A 14,289-nucleotide genomic window follows, 5' to 3' on the forward strand; every position below is an offset into this window, starting at 1 on the left:
TTAGGTTTTCAAGTCCATTAAGTATCAGTCATGTGCCCTTCTCACTTTCTGGTCTCATGAGTGACCCTAGGAAATGTTTTATATCTACTAGAACTAAACAGAAACTAACTAATATTGATTAGAAGATCTGTTTAAGGTTATATCATTAAAAATAACACTCATGCCTTCCTGGGAAGTTTTCCATTTTGAATTGTGTTAGTGGTATCTATGTTCTATGATCACCTCCTACTTGGTCACAGGCAAACACCAACTATCAAACAAATGCCTTCTTGTTACCTGAAATCACCAGGCTCAAACTCTTTTCTTATCACAGTTTATTGTTGTACATATGAGGTACCATGCTACTATCAGAATTATATCCAGTTTTTTTTTATTTTAAAAAACTCAGAAAAAAAAATGTTTCCATTAATTTTCATTCAATGTGAATGACAAGAATATTATAGCTATAAACACTGAAATAACCATTTCATTTCTTCCTGAGGAAGTTTCATATTTTAAGCAATGAAAAAAGAATGCCATACAAAGCTAGTTTGAAATCACCTTATCTGTTTCTTTCCCCATGTGTATTTATGTTACTTTCAGAAGAACATAACAACCACCTGGAGTATCCGATGTAGTAAGTGTGCGTGTCCCCTAGAATTTGAGTTGTCTTCCAGATACACTGACTGATCAAAATTCCTTTCAAAGGTTTGCTGCTCTAAGTAGCATAATATCTATATTATGAATGAGTAAATTTCTCCTTTCATCCCACAAGCATCCAGTGTGTTTTTGACATTTCTTAAAGGGTAAGCTGTTTAGTTGACTCAGTTTATCCAGACAGAATTACACCATTAGGAGCTTTGTTTAGAAGTTTAAATGCACATCTCATCCTTGGAGCGTAAATGCATTGTTTTTCTTTTCCTTTCCTTTTTTTTTTTTTTAATCAGTAGAAATGTTGTCAAAATGAAAACACAATACCGTATGTAACTCCTGGGGACTGTTCTCACTATGTTTGACCCTCTGAAGCTAATTTTCTTAAAATAGTGAAGATTAAAGGCTGTATTCATTTTCTAGTATGTTAGGCATGTGCTGTTCATAAAGGTAGCGGTAAGCATGAAGACTGACTTTACCATCTTTGTCCAAATGACTTTGATATTGCTTTTACTGTCAAGGATCTTAAAATCTGGTTCTTTGTCTAATTCTTTCTGCTAATAGCTTGTTTGTTTAAAAATTGGCTTATCATTGGGTATACAAAACTTTAAAACATTTAATTAATTTTTATAATACAATTTTAGAAATGAATAGTTAGTGAAAGTATCTCAAAATTTGTTTTCTAATTAGTGAATAGTTGATAGAATTCAATTTCACATATTATAATGGCCATTATAATGGCCATAATAGTTTCATATTATAATGAAACTATTTGGGCATCATTTTTTTCTAATCATACTTTTGATTACATTCATAAAAGCTTATAAAGTCATAGCAAGGAATTTATTTACTACTTAAATTTCTTGTGTGTTTAGTATATTTAAAAACTGAAAGTAAATATAAGTACAGGAAAATTAGCATGACATTCTTTTCTTTTTTTGAATACTTTATTAATCATATAATCATTAAAAATTTAAGTGTAAAATATATTTTAAGAACCATACCTGGCTCATCTTGGTACTTCCTCCATTTAATTTAGTAGATAACCCATAAATTTAACTGTGTTCTATTGTCTTTCATGAAAGTGATGTACAAAATGTTCTAAAAAAAATGGCACTTGGCTTTGATTATCTTTTTCTGCCTTGTACCATTGCAAATCTGAGATTAAAAATCATACATTAATTTGGTTTTTTGTCACAGATCTCTGCGTTATATAATTTCATTTTGAATTATCTGAAAAAATGTAATTTTTCTGTATTTAAACATAAATAAACCCAACATATCATCTGGAGAAACTGTCCTTAGATTTCAGTTAATAGGTTTTTTTCTTGGGAGCATTAAGAAAAAGTTGTTTACATTAAAAAGTCTGTCTGTTTCTGGAGATGACATAGACCTCAGATTCTGAGCAAACATTTCTGTACAACCAGTGAGAACTACTGGAGTTGATTCGCAGCTCACAGCAAAGGGACATAAGCTGTCAATCAGATATCTTCAGACCCCTACAATTTCTTGCTTTTAGAGGATTTAGTCAGTACACTTTATATTGCTTCTTACTGTTTTGGTATACTCAGTGTGTTTCTATTTCCCATCCAATAGCTGGTACAACATACCTTTCAGAATAATAATTATGTAATGATAGAGACATTGGAAACTTTTACAGAAATGTACTAGACTATGTGGATGAAAAATCACTTTTTTCCTTCTATAATACTTATCTTTTTTTTTTCGATGCAGATAAAGCTCAGATATAACTTTACCATTCTCTGATCTAGGACAAATTGTAAATTATAATTCTTTCTAAATACTTCAGTGGATTTATATTTTTGCAAGCAGTTTTCACGGGCATTAGGCCTCTGGCGCTTTATGCTACATTGTGATGTTTACTTTTTGTTTTGTAGGACACTTTATAGAATCAAAGAATAAGAAAACATTCTACAGGCAAACAGCAGCCTACAAGTCTACAGAGACATAATCTTAGTTGATATATAAAAGTGTAAATATTACTATGAAATGGAACAGTTCTGCATTGGTATTTGATATTTATATTGGTTGCTATTGATTAACACATGAGTGCACAGTAGTCTCCAATAACCCCACAGGCTCAGATATGGGTTAAGAGAAAGGCCATAGGCCTCAAGGCTTGTAACAAATACTTTTAGTTTTGTTTTGTTTCTAATCATCCACGTGCCAGCACGTGGAAAGAACTTTGTTTTTCTATTCTCATTTGAAGAGGTATATTTTTAAACCACCTTTTGGTAGCTCCTGGAAGCTCTGGGAGAGGTGAGCATTCCATGGAGATGCATTCTCGAGCTTTCTCACAGTGCTATCTCACTTTCTGCAGCTCCTGCCTCAGCCAGGATGGCAGAGGCTGCCCCAGTCTGTGCAGCAGCTTGGAGAGTTCCACGTTGTGGTCACGATAGTAGCTGGATAGAAATGCTCTGCTCTGAGGTGGGAGGAGGAGATACAAGGACATTCAATTTTATTTGTTGGAGTATACTTAATACACTTTGATGATGTTTATTTATATCTGTAGATATTTACACTGTGGCTTAAAATTGATTTTAAGCATGCAGACTATTTATTTAGCACAAGATAGTCAACAAAACAGTCCAAAATACAATACTTGGGTGTAACGTCAAAAATTACAGAATGATCTTGGTTCGTTTCCAAGCAAACCATTCAGTATCATAGTAATCCAAGTCTATGCCCCAACCACTGATGCCAAAGAAGCTGAAGTTGACTGGTTCTATGAAAACTTATCACACCTCCTAGAACTAGCACCCCCAAAAGACATCCTTTTCATCACAGGGGACTGAAATGAAAAAGTAGGAAGTCAAGAGATACCCAGAATAACAGGCAAGTTTGGCCTTGAAGTACAAACTGAAACAGGGCAAAACCTAACAGAGTTTTGTCAAGAGAACATGTTAGTTATAGCATTTCCAATAACTCAAAAGATGACTCTACATATGGACATCACCAGATGGTGATGAAATCATACTGCCTATGTTCCTTGCAGCCAAAGATGGAGAAGCTCTATTCAGTTAGCGAAAACATGACCTGGAGCTGACTGTGGCTCAGGTCATGAGCTCCTTATTGCAAAATTCATGCTTAAACAGAAGAAAGTAGGGAAAACCACCATTCAGCTTTGACCTAAATCAAATCTCTTATGATTATTGCCGGGAGCCAGCGTGAGGAACTCCGCCCGTGGCAAAGGTCATGAGGAAGGAGGCTTGGCATACGCAAAGGCGTGATCAAGCCTCAGGAAACCCCCTGTTCCTGAGCATCTAACCCCAAAACCAGAGTCTGTTTTATGCTCTCACCTACACCTCTGACTTTACAGGGGGCTCTCCCCCATAACCATTTCTCTCGGAGAAGGAGTTAACTTGCAGCTCCAAGTCAATAAAAATTCCTGGGCGTGACAAGAGTGTTTCAGCTTACGGACTCCTCTGAAGGTTATCTAGCCCACCTGTATAGGTTCGTCCGGCCACATGTGATTGTTTACAGCCTCCCAATCTGAGAGGCATGAGATGTTTTAGACTTACTAAAGGCAAATTCTTTTGGGGAGTTAGAAATTATTAGTATGGTGGGTTGGTTAGGAATTATATTGGTGAAGGGTTTTTCATTTGTTGTGTCAATAATTGCCTCCTCCGGGTGGGACAAGGATGTCTGGGGTCAAACCTCTCTGCTAACAGACTAGCTTGTATGACAGGATTATCCATACTCCTGCCACATGATTGTTTACTACCTCTTAACCATAAACAGCACAGAGAGTTTTGGAGTATTTTGAGAGTCTTAATTAGCATAGGGCTTTTTCTTCTTGTTGAGTCAATGATTGCCGCCAGGCCTCCGTATCCTTAGGCACCTGGGAATATATTAATCAATGTATTTGGAATACAGTAAAGGAAATATAGTAGTTTTTGATGTTAGCATTACTAGACTTTTTGAGTTAATGGATTTTCCCTTTTGTAATAGATCACTGTACTTTGTTATAAATCACTGTGTCCTTGCTACGTAAAAATGGAACTTTATCACTATCTTAAGACTAAATAGATCTTAAGGGGAACATTGGTGAAAGGATTTTCACTTGTTGGGCTGATGTTTGCTGCTAAATCTCCATACTCCCTGCCCTTATAATGAATATAACTAGCATATAGGAGAAATAAGCATTAACCCTTAAGCATATAGGAGAAATAAGTATTAACCTTTAAGATTAATCATGTTAACCTTGGGTTAAATAAATTCCTTTCTGGATTGTAACTCACTACACCCTCACCCTATAGGAATGTAACTTTATTTGGAGGGTGGTGCCTGGTTTAAGAAAAAACACCCTTGGAAGAAATAAGTTTCTTGGTTATCAGAAAGAAAGGATCATAAAATGTCAGCAGGTCTCACTCATGGCCAGAAGATGATGTAATATCCCTAAGACCTTTTTTTATACATTTATGTGAAGCACCTGATTTTGATAAAGGTCAGGACTGCTGACCTATCCCTATGTGTAACAAAAGGTATATAAGCAAACCCCAAAATAAAGAAATCGGATCAGTTTCCGGAAAGACTGATTCCCCCATGTCGCTTCTTTCTTGCTCCCATTTTTCTGGCTGAATTCCCATCTGGAGCATGGATGCTATTCCATGTAATCCAAGTTATTCAGCCTCTTTTTCTCCACTAATCTTCCTACTACACTATCCGTTTCTAATCTCTCTCTATATCTATCTGTAATTAAATATGTATTTTTCCAAAGACGCCGACTCCATCCCCCCACCTTTGGATCACCCTGGATCCACCGGGGCTGGACCCCGGCAATTATATAGTAGAAGTAACAAATATATTCAGGGGATTAGATCTGGTAGACACAGTGCGTGAAGAACTATGGACAGAAGTTTGTAATATTGTACCCAAGGCAGTGACTGAAACCATCCTAATGAAAAAGAAATGCAAGGAGCTGAAGTGGTTGTTTGAGGAGGCTTTACAAATAGCTGAGGAAAGAATATAAGTGAAAGGCAAGGGAGAAAGGGAAAGATATACCCATCTGAATGCAGAGTTCCAGAGAAGAGCAAGGAGAAATAAGAAGGCCTTGTAAAATAGAGGAAATAGAGGAAAACAATAGGATGGGGAAGACTAGAGATATCATCAAGAAAATTGGAGATCTCAAGGGAACACTTCATGCCCATACGGGCATGATGAAGGACAGAAACGGTAAGGACTTAACAGAAGCAGAGAGATTAAGAAGAGGTGGCAAGAATACACAGGAAAACTATACAAGAAAGTTCTTAATGACCCAGATAACCACGATGATGTGGTCACTCACCTAGAGCTGGACGTCCTGGAATGTGAAGTCAGGTGGACCTTAGGAAGCACTACTATGAACAAAGCTAGTGGAGGTGATAGAATTTCAGCTGAGTTATTTCAAATCCTAAAAGATGATGCTGTTAAAGTGCTGCACTCAATGTGTCAGCAAATTTGGAAAACTCAGCAGTAGCCACTGGACCAGGTCAGTTTTCATTCCAATCCCAAAGAAAGGCAATGCCAAAGAATGTTCAAACTACTGTACAGTTGTCCTCATTTAAATGTTAGTAAGGTTATGCTCAAAGTCCTTCAAGCTAGGCTTCAGCAGTACGTGAATTGAGAACTTCCAGATGTACAAACCGGATTTAGAAAAAGCAGAGGAACCAGAGATCAAATTGCCAATATTTGCTGGATCATGGAGAAAGCAAGTGAGTTCTAGGAAAAACATCTGGAAGGTCCGTCTAGTCAAAGCTATGGTTTTTCCAGTAGTCATGTATGGATGTGAGAGTTGGACCATAAAGAAGGCTGAGTGCTGAAGAAGTGAAGCTTTTGAACTGCGGTGCTGGAAAATACTCTTGAGAGTCCCTTGGACAGCAAGGAGATTAAACCAGTCAATCCTAAAGGAAATCAACCCCTGAATATTCACTGGAAGGACTGATGCTGAAGCTGAAGCTCCCCTGATGCAAAAGAGCTGATTCATTGGGAAAGACCTTGATGCTGAGAAAAATTGAAGGCAAAAGTAGAAGGGAGTGGCAGAGGATGAGATGGTTGGATAGTTTTACTGACTCAATGGACATGAATTTGAGCAAACTCCAGGAGATAGTGGAGGACAGAGGACTGGGGCGTGCTGCAGTCCATGGAGTTACAAAGAATCAGACATGACTTAGCGGCTGAACAACAAAACATAGTGACTGTTCTTCAAAATACACACTCCAAACATGTAAATGTTTTCACTAGGGAAAAGGCTTTTGTATTAAACATGTGGTTTATTTGTGCAGAATTAAATATTCAAATAGCTACATTGAGTTTAGAAATATAGCTGTAACAATTGATTGGTTCCAGTATTATGCTCTATTAAAACTGTTCTGGCTTTGGAGCAAGAGTTGGCTTGATAAATCTATAAAATAAAACACTCTTTTGTCATCATTAATTTACATGTAGAATTTGAAGATAATATTTTCTTAAGAGCACATTTAAAGCATACACAAAATACTGTTAGTAAACTATCCTGATTTACAAGGCAGTAGATTTCCCTTCAATAAAGGAAAATATTTTAATAATTGAAATTGTAAGAAATGGAAAGTGCTGTGTTGTAAGGTGGTGTTTAGTGGGGTTTATATGTAGTTCAAATGACTGTGGTTGGGAATGTCATGGAGGGTGGGTTTCTGGATCTTTATCTGTACCTCTCTGCTTTACTATTCTGAGGGTTTCAGTTCAGTTGAATCTTTAAAAGATTAATTTTAAATTAATCTTATTTTCTTCTGCTGTTCTCTTAAAATATCATATCTGGTACCCCCATCTTAAATGCCATAGAAAAATATGTCATTTTATGTTGATAACAGTGGTTTTTGCAGTAATTCCGATCACTGGAACAAGACTGAACATTTGTGCTGTACTGTAACCATCACTGCGAACAAGGGAAAACCCGAACCTTTGTGTGGCTCATGTGTCAGTCTCCCTGCTTTTCTCTGTTTTGGGTCTCCTCAGTCATCAGCTCTAAAACCACCACCAGGCCCTGCTAGCGTACCCTGGCCAGAGAAAAGTGGAGATGAAACATATTCCCAGATCCTCTGTCTGGGGGCCTGATCATTCTGTGCCTCCTCTGCTGCCAGCCAGGCCTGGAATCCAGGGCTGAGCCTGAGGTCTTCGTGCAGAGGCTTCCCCGCTGTCCTCTCCTAACATCTCCCTTTGCATTGCTCCTCTTCATGAAGGAAGCCCTGGGCAACAGCAGCCTGGGACTGCATACCTCCTGCAGCTTGCTCCCCTATATTTCCCATGTGACAAAGGGTTCTCCAGCAGCTCAACTAACTTTAGAATTGAACCTCCTGAGATCCACATTCTTCCTACATTTCCTTGGGGGTTCGTATCAGTATCGTACCTCCTGATACGGAGGATTATCTCAACTACATCTCAATGTATTGGCTTTTTTGGCATTCTTTTCAAACCTGACAGCCTGTATCAGCAGTCAGACCCTTGTCCTGTTTCCTATTAAGTGAGTATGTTGGTCCCCATAATCAAGTACCCCTTCTTGTTCTTCTGCTCCCTCCTATGGCAAGATAACTGATAGGAGATTTGTGAAGTACAACACATCCTATTTGAGAGTCTAATAGGTTCAGGCCAAAAATCACTAGGACAGAATTCAGTGGTATGCAAAATTTACATACATTGTTATCTGATGATTGTTCAGAAAGTCTATTTTAGATGGCAAATCAGATAGAATATATGCTAATGTATGCCAATGTAGTCCATTTCATGCAAACTTACATGAAATAATGTAATAAAAGGAATAATAATGTATACTTCTATAATATAAAACATGATGAAAGAAGAAATTGTATAATAAATTCAGTATCTGGTTGTTTATTGGACTATTTATTAAAGAAACTATTAAGTGCTTTTGATTTGGAGAGGTAATTGATTAAGTGGTTCATTCAAAATGTCAGCTTTCATTCCTTTCCTATAATATATTTTGATAAACAAAGCCAAAGTGGAAGCCAAATAATCCACCGGATCGTAATTTCCAGGGTCAAATGTATCCTGTGATGTTTCGGTGATACTTGTGGGGAAGGGTACTGGTGTTTTTCCTGTATTAGATAGAACTTAATTATGAGCTTAGTGAGGACAAAGCTCTGTCTCTATCAGACTGGAATTAAAAAAAAAAAGGTCCTGAAAGTCTTCAAGTATCAAAAAGGATTCAGATAAGTTCAGACCATGTTAGGATTCTCAGACCAATGTAGGATTCTTAGTTACCACAATATATTAAACGTTGTGGGAAAACAGTCTCAAATGTTTGAATTTTTGAGTTAGTTATTTTTTAAAATAAAATCAATCTACTTGCATTCTTATGTCCAAACTGCACATTAACAGGACTGATTATGAAATCAAAGTATTAATACATTTAATATATGTGTAGTAAGCTTTAAAGTGAAAATATAGGGCCAACAAAGTGGGAAAACTATAGCTTTAAGTGACCACTGCGGCCATGGCACCATTTGGAACAGAACAAACATGACATGCTTTGTGTCTATGGCAAAGTTTGGGTGTCTCCATTCTCCAGACCCTAAATTATCTGCTAGTATGTTATACATTTGGGAAATATATTAATTCTTTAATCTTATTATCATATTAGCAGTTCAAAACTTAGTATACCAGTAGTTAATATTATTATGCAGGCCACATTTACCACCACAGAGTGACTTAGTGAAAATAAAATCTTTTGGTCCTATTTTTAATTTCCAGTTGATATATTTCCTGCCCTGGTTTCAGTTAATATTTTTAGTGCTAAAATTTCTGTGAATGTATCTCTTTTGGAATGAGATGTTGCCTTCTTTGTTCTAATTCAAAATGGCAAATTCTATTGTTGGCATTTATTCTCACATGACAGGTAATATATCACTGGAAAAATCAAAACAAGCAAGCAGGATGCATCCAATCCAAATGTTACTTTTTATCTTTAGAAAGTGAATTTTTTATTTTAATCATTTTTCTAAGAAAATAGATATATTTTTAAGTATCATTTTTCTTTAGTTTTTATTTTTAAGCTCTATACTTACATCAGGATCCATTGGAGGGTATTTTCTTCCTTTGCTCTTTCCAAGGCATTTTGTTTTACCTTCTTCCAGTAACTGACACCAGAAACCTTTATGAGAATCAAACCTTAAAAAGATACAAAGAGCAAAATAGTAGTTTTCGAGCAACTAATATACTGACCAAAAACATGGAATATTTTAGTTTGGATATTAGTCTATAACTGAGGAAACTGGCATATTTTTTGACTACATCACTTTACATAAAGTCTTTTGGCATACTTCTGAATTCTCAGTCCATCTGTCATCTCTGTGAGTTTGCCAGATTTCTAATAGAAAAACTGTCAGCAGAAGGTCTCCTATTAATAGAAATTAATAAGCCTACCTCCTTCATCTGGAAAGAAAAGTTTTATAAGTTTCAAGCCCATTCTTTCCTTTTGCAGGGTTTAAAAATGACACATTAGGCTTCATCCATATCTGTGGATTTACATAGTACTTTTATCATTCGATTACAGGTTAATAGAAGAGATAGGGTTTGGGTGTGTCATGGAGTGATTAATTTTAGAATTCTCTAGCTATAATCCATTTAATTTTTTTTTCCAGAGACACTTTCTTATTTTGGTACGAGCTTTGTGTTAAAGTAATAACACTTATAAATGAAGATTTTATGGCATAATTATAATGAAAATAATAGAAGCACATTAAATTTATATTTTAGTATACTAAAATATTTCATATAACTCTTTTATTTGAGCTTTCCTTATAACTCCTTAATGATATGGAGTATAGTTTTTGTCCCATTTAGTGGCACTTAGCTTAGAGTTTTGGAGAAGGCGATGGCACCCCACTCCAGTACTCTTGCCTGGAAAATCCCATGGACGGAGGAGCCTGGTGGGCTGCAGTCCATGGGGTCGCTAAGAGTCGGACATAACTGAGCAACTTCACTTTCACTTTTCACTTTCATGCATTGGAGAAGGACATGGCAACCCACTCCAGTGTTCTTGCCTGGAGAATCCCAGGGATGGGGGAGCCTGGTGGGCTGCCGTCAATGGGGTCTCACAGAGTCGGACACGACTGAAGCGACTTAGCAGCAGCAGCTTAGAGTTTGGCTCTTTGTGAACACTCACCAACTGTTAGTTGAACAAAAAATGAGAAAGAAGGAAATGTTTGTCGAGGTTTACCTATCTTGGACTATATACTTTTTAAGTATGCAGGTGACAACTCAAGTCTGGGCCTCCTGATTCCAGGTCCAGGGCCTTTTCTTCTTTACAGTCTCTGGTTATGTTTGGTATTATCATTCATTATGAATATATAGTGATTTCCATGCTTGACTAGAAAAGTGACTGCTAACAGTATTCATGATTCTTTCACTTGCTTTTGTTATTCAGTGATTCTATTGCTATAATTTCTTCTTCATTAGAAATTGTTATCATTTAGGACCATGTTTTATTTTGCCTTCAATACATATCACTCAGAATGCTGCATCTAGCTCTTTCTTTGGAGAAGGCAGTGGCGACCCACTCCAGTACTTTTGCCTGGAAAATCCCATGGGTGGAGGAGCCTGATAGGCTGCAGTCCATGGGGTCGCTAAGAGTTGGACATGACTGAGCGACTTCACTTTCACTCTTCACTTTCATACATTGGAGAAGGACATGGCAACCCACTCCAGTGTTCTTGCCTGGAGAATCCCAGGGACGGAGCAGCCTGGTGGGCTGCCGTCTATGGGGTCGCACAGAGTTGGACATGACTGAAGCGACTTAGCAGCAGTAGCAGTAGCAGCAGCTCTTTCTTAAAATTATAGTGTAAACAGTGAACAACTGGAAATCAAAATAAAAACACATTTAATTTAGCATAAAACATAAATTTAAAACAAAATAAAATTTATTTTGTTTAAAATTTAAAACAAAATATGTGCAAGATCTGTGCACTGACAATTGTTAAGAGAAATTACAGAAGACACAAACAAAAGAAGAGCTGTACCATATTCACAGATCAGAAGACTAAATATTTTTAAAATATCAATGCTCTCCATATTTATCTAGAGATTCACTGTGAGTTCAATCAAAATTCCAGTGGGCTTTTTTTGGTAGAAATTAAAAAGATGATTATAAAATGTATATGGAAATAAAAGCTAACAATTTGTTTTAAACAAGCCAAAACAATTTTTTTTTCAAAACAATTTGAAAGAGGAGATCAAAGCTGGAGATCTTATACTATTTTATTTAAAGATTTACTATAATGCCACAATAATGAAGCCTATGTAGTATTGGAACCAATGGATCAATGAACAAAATAGAATCTAGAAACAGACCAACACATCTACAGTCAACTGATTTTTAAAAGTAGTTCAGTGGGAAAGGACAGTCTTTTAAGCAAATGGAACTAGAAAAATTGGATATTTATGTGGAAAATATGAATATCAATCCCACACTCTGAGCTTTGAAGAGTTGATGCTTTTGAACTGTGGTATTGGAGAAGACTCTTGAGAGTCCCTTGGACTGCAAGGAGATCCAACCAGTCCATCCTAAAGGAAATCAGTCCTGAATATTCACTGGAAGGACTGATGCTGAAGCTGAAGCTCCAATACTTTGGCCACCTGATGTGAAGAACTAACTATTGGAAAAGACCCTGATGCTGGGAAAGATTGAAGGCAGGAGGAGAAGGGGATGACAGAGGATGAGTTGGTTGGATGGCATCACCAAGTCGATGGACATGAGTTTGAGCAAGCTCTGGGAGTTGGTGATGGACAGGAAAGCCTGGGGTGCTACAGTCCATGGGGTCTCAAAGAGTCGGAAGCAGTTGAGCAACTGAACTGAACTGATAGTTGATTGACAACGTTGTGTTAATTTCTGCTATATAGCCAAATGACCAGCTGTACATCCATATATATTCTTTTTTATATTCTTTTCCATTATGGTTTATCCTGGGGCATTGACTATAGTTCCTGGTGCTATACAGTAGGACCTTGTTGTCCACCCATTCTATATATAATAGTTTGCATCAACCCCAAACTCCCAGTCCATCCTCCCCCCACCCACTCACCCCTTTGTTGTTGTTCAGTCACTGAGTCATGTATGACTCTTTGCAACTTCATGAACTGCAGCACACCCGGCTTCCCTCTCCTTCACTATCTCCTGGAGTTTGTTCAGGCTCATGTCCATTGTGTCAGTGATGATATCCAACCATCTCATCCTCTGTCACCCCCTTTTCCCTTGCCTTCAATCTTTCCCAGCATCAGGGTCTTTTCCAATGAGTTGGCTCTTCACATCAGGTGGCCAAAGTATTGGCACTTCAGCCGCAGTCCTTGCATGAATATTCAGTGTTGATTTTCTTTAAGATTGATTGGCTTGATATCTTTGCTGTCCAAGGGACTCTCAAGAGTCTTTCCAGCACCACAGTTTGAAAACATCAGTTCTTCAGTGCTCAGCCTTCTTTATGGTCCAACTCTCATATCCATACATGATTACTGGAAAAACCATAGCTTTGACTATATGGACCTATGTCAGCAAAGTGATATCTCTGCTTTTTAAAACACTGTCTAGGTTTGTCATAGCTATTCTTTCAAGGAGCAAGTTTCTTTTATTTTGTGTCTGCAGTCACCATTTGCATAGATTTTGGAGCCCAAGAAAATGAAATCTGACACTGTTTCCACATTTTCCTCATTTATTTGCCATGAAGCGATAGGACTGGATGCCATAATTTCATTTTATGGATGTTGAGTTTTAAGCCAGCTTTTTCACTCTCCTTTTTCACCTTCATCAAGAGGCTCTTTAATTCCTCTTCATTTTCTGCTATTACAGTGGTATCATCTGTATATCTGAGGTTGTTGATATTTCTCCTAGCAATCTTGATTCCAGCTTGTGATTCATCCAGCCTGGCGTTTCGAATGATGTACTCTGCATTTAAGTTAAATAAGGAGGGTTCATATACAGCCTTGATGTACTCTTTTCCCAGTTTGGAACCAGTCTGTTGTTCCATGTCCAGTTCTAACTGTTGCTTCTTGTTCTACATACAGGTTTCTCAGGAGGCAGGTAATGAGGGCTGGTATTCCCATGTCATTAAGAATATTCCAGTTTGTTGTGGTCTACATAGTCAAAGGCTTTAGCATCATCAGTGAAGCAGAAGTAGATTTTTTTAGAATTCCCTTGCTTTTTCTGTAATCCAGTGTACACCTACACTGGTAGGAACACTGGTAGTGTTCCTCTACCTTCTCTGAATCTAGCATGGACACCTGGAAGTTCTTGGTTCACCTATTGCTGAAGCCTAGCTGGAAGGATTTTGAACATAATTCTGCCGGCATGTGGAATGAGGGCCACCGTGCGATAATTTGAACATTCTTCAGCATTGCCTTTCTTTGTGATTGGAATGAAAACTGACCTTTTCCAGTCCTGTGGCCACTGCTGAGTTTTCCAAATTTGCTGGCATATTGAGTGTAGCACTTTAACAGCATCATATTTTAGGGTTTGAAGTAGCTCAGCTGGAATTCCGTCACCTCCGTCTGCTTTGTTCATAGTGATGCTTCTTAAGGCCCACTTGACTTCACACTCCAGGATGTCTGGCTCTAGGACAATTGCCTCCTTGGCAATTGGAAGTCAGTTCTCTATGTCTGTGAACCTGTTTCTCCTTC

General features: G+C 37.5%; 1 protein-coding gene across 2 annotated transcripts in view; it reads right to left on the reverse strand.

The window, feature by feature from the left end:
• The window catches only part of NDST3 (N-deacetylase and N-sulfotransferase 3), a 174,448-nt gene continuing 160,475 nt past the window's right edge, over positions 317 to 14,289 (reverse strand). Inside the window, exons 13-14 of one of the 2 annotated variants that reach the window (XM_013964458.2) lie at positions 9,690 to 9,792; positions 317 to 3,073 (exon numbers count right to left, since the gene is read on the reverse strand). In XM_013964458.2, the coding sequence (XP_013819912.2) occupies positions 2,954 to 3,073; positions 9,690 to 9,792 (223 nt within the window). In that variant the 3' untranslated portion in view covers positions 317 to 2,953. The remainder of the gene's footprint in view (positions 3,074 to 9,689; positions 9,793 to 14,289) is intronic. The other variant, XM_005681278.2, reaches the window with a different exon arrangement.

This window comes from Capra hircus, chromosome 6, assembly GCF_001704415.2.
Source record: "Capra hircus breed San Clemente chromosome 6, ASM170441v1, whole genome shotgun sequence".
Classification (NCBI taxonomy): Eukaryota; Metazoa; Chordata; class Mammalia; order Artiodactyla; family Bovidae; genus Capra; species Capra hircus.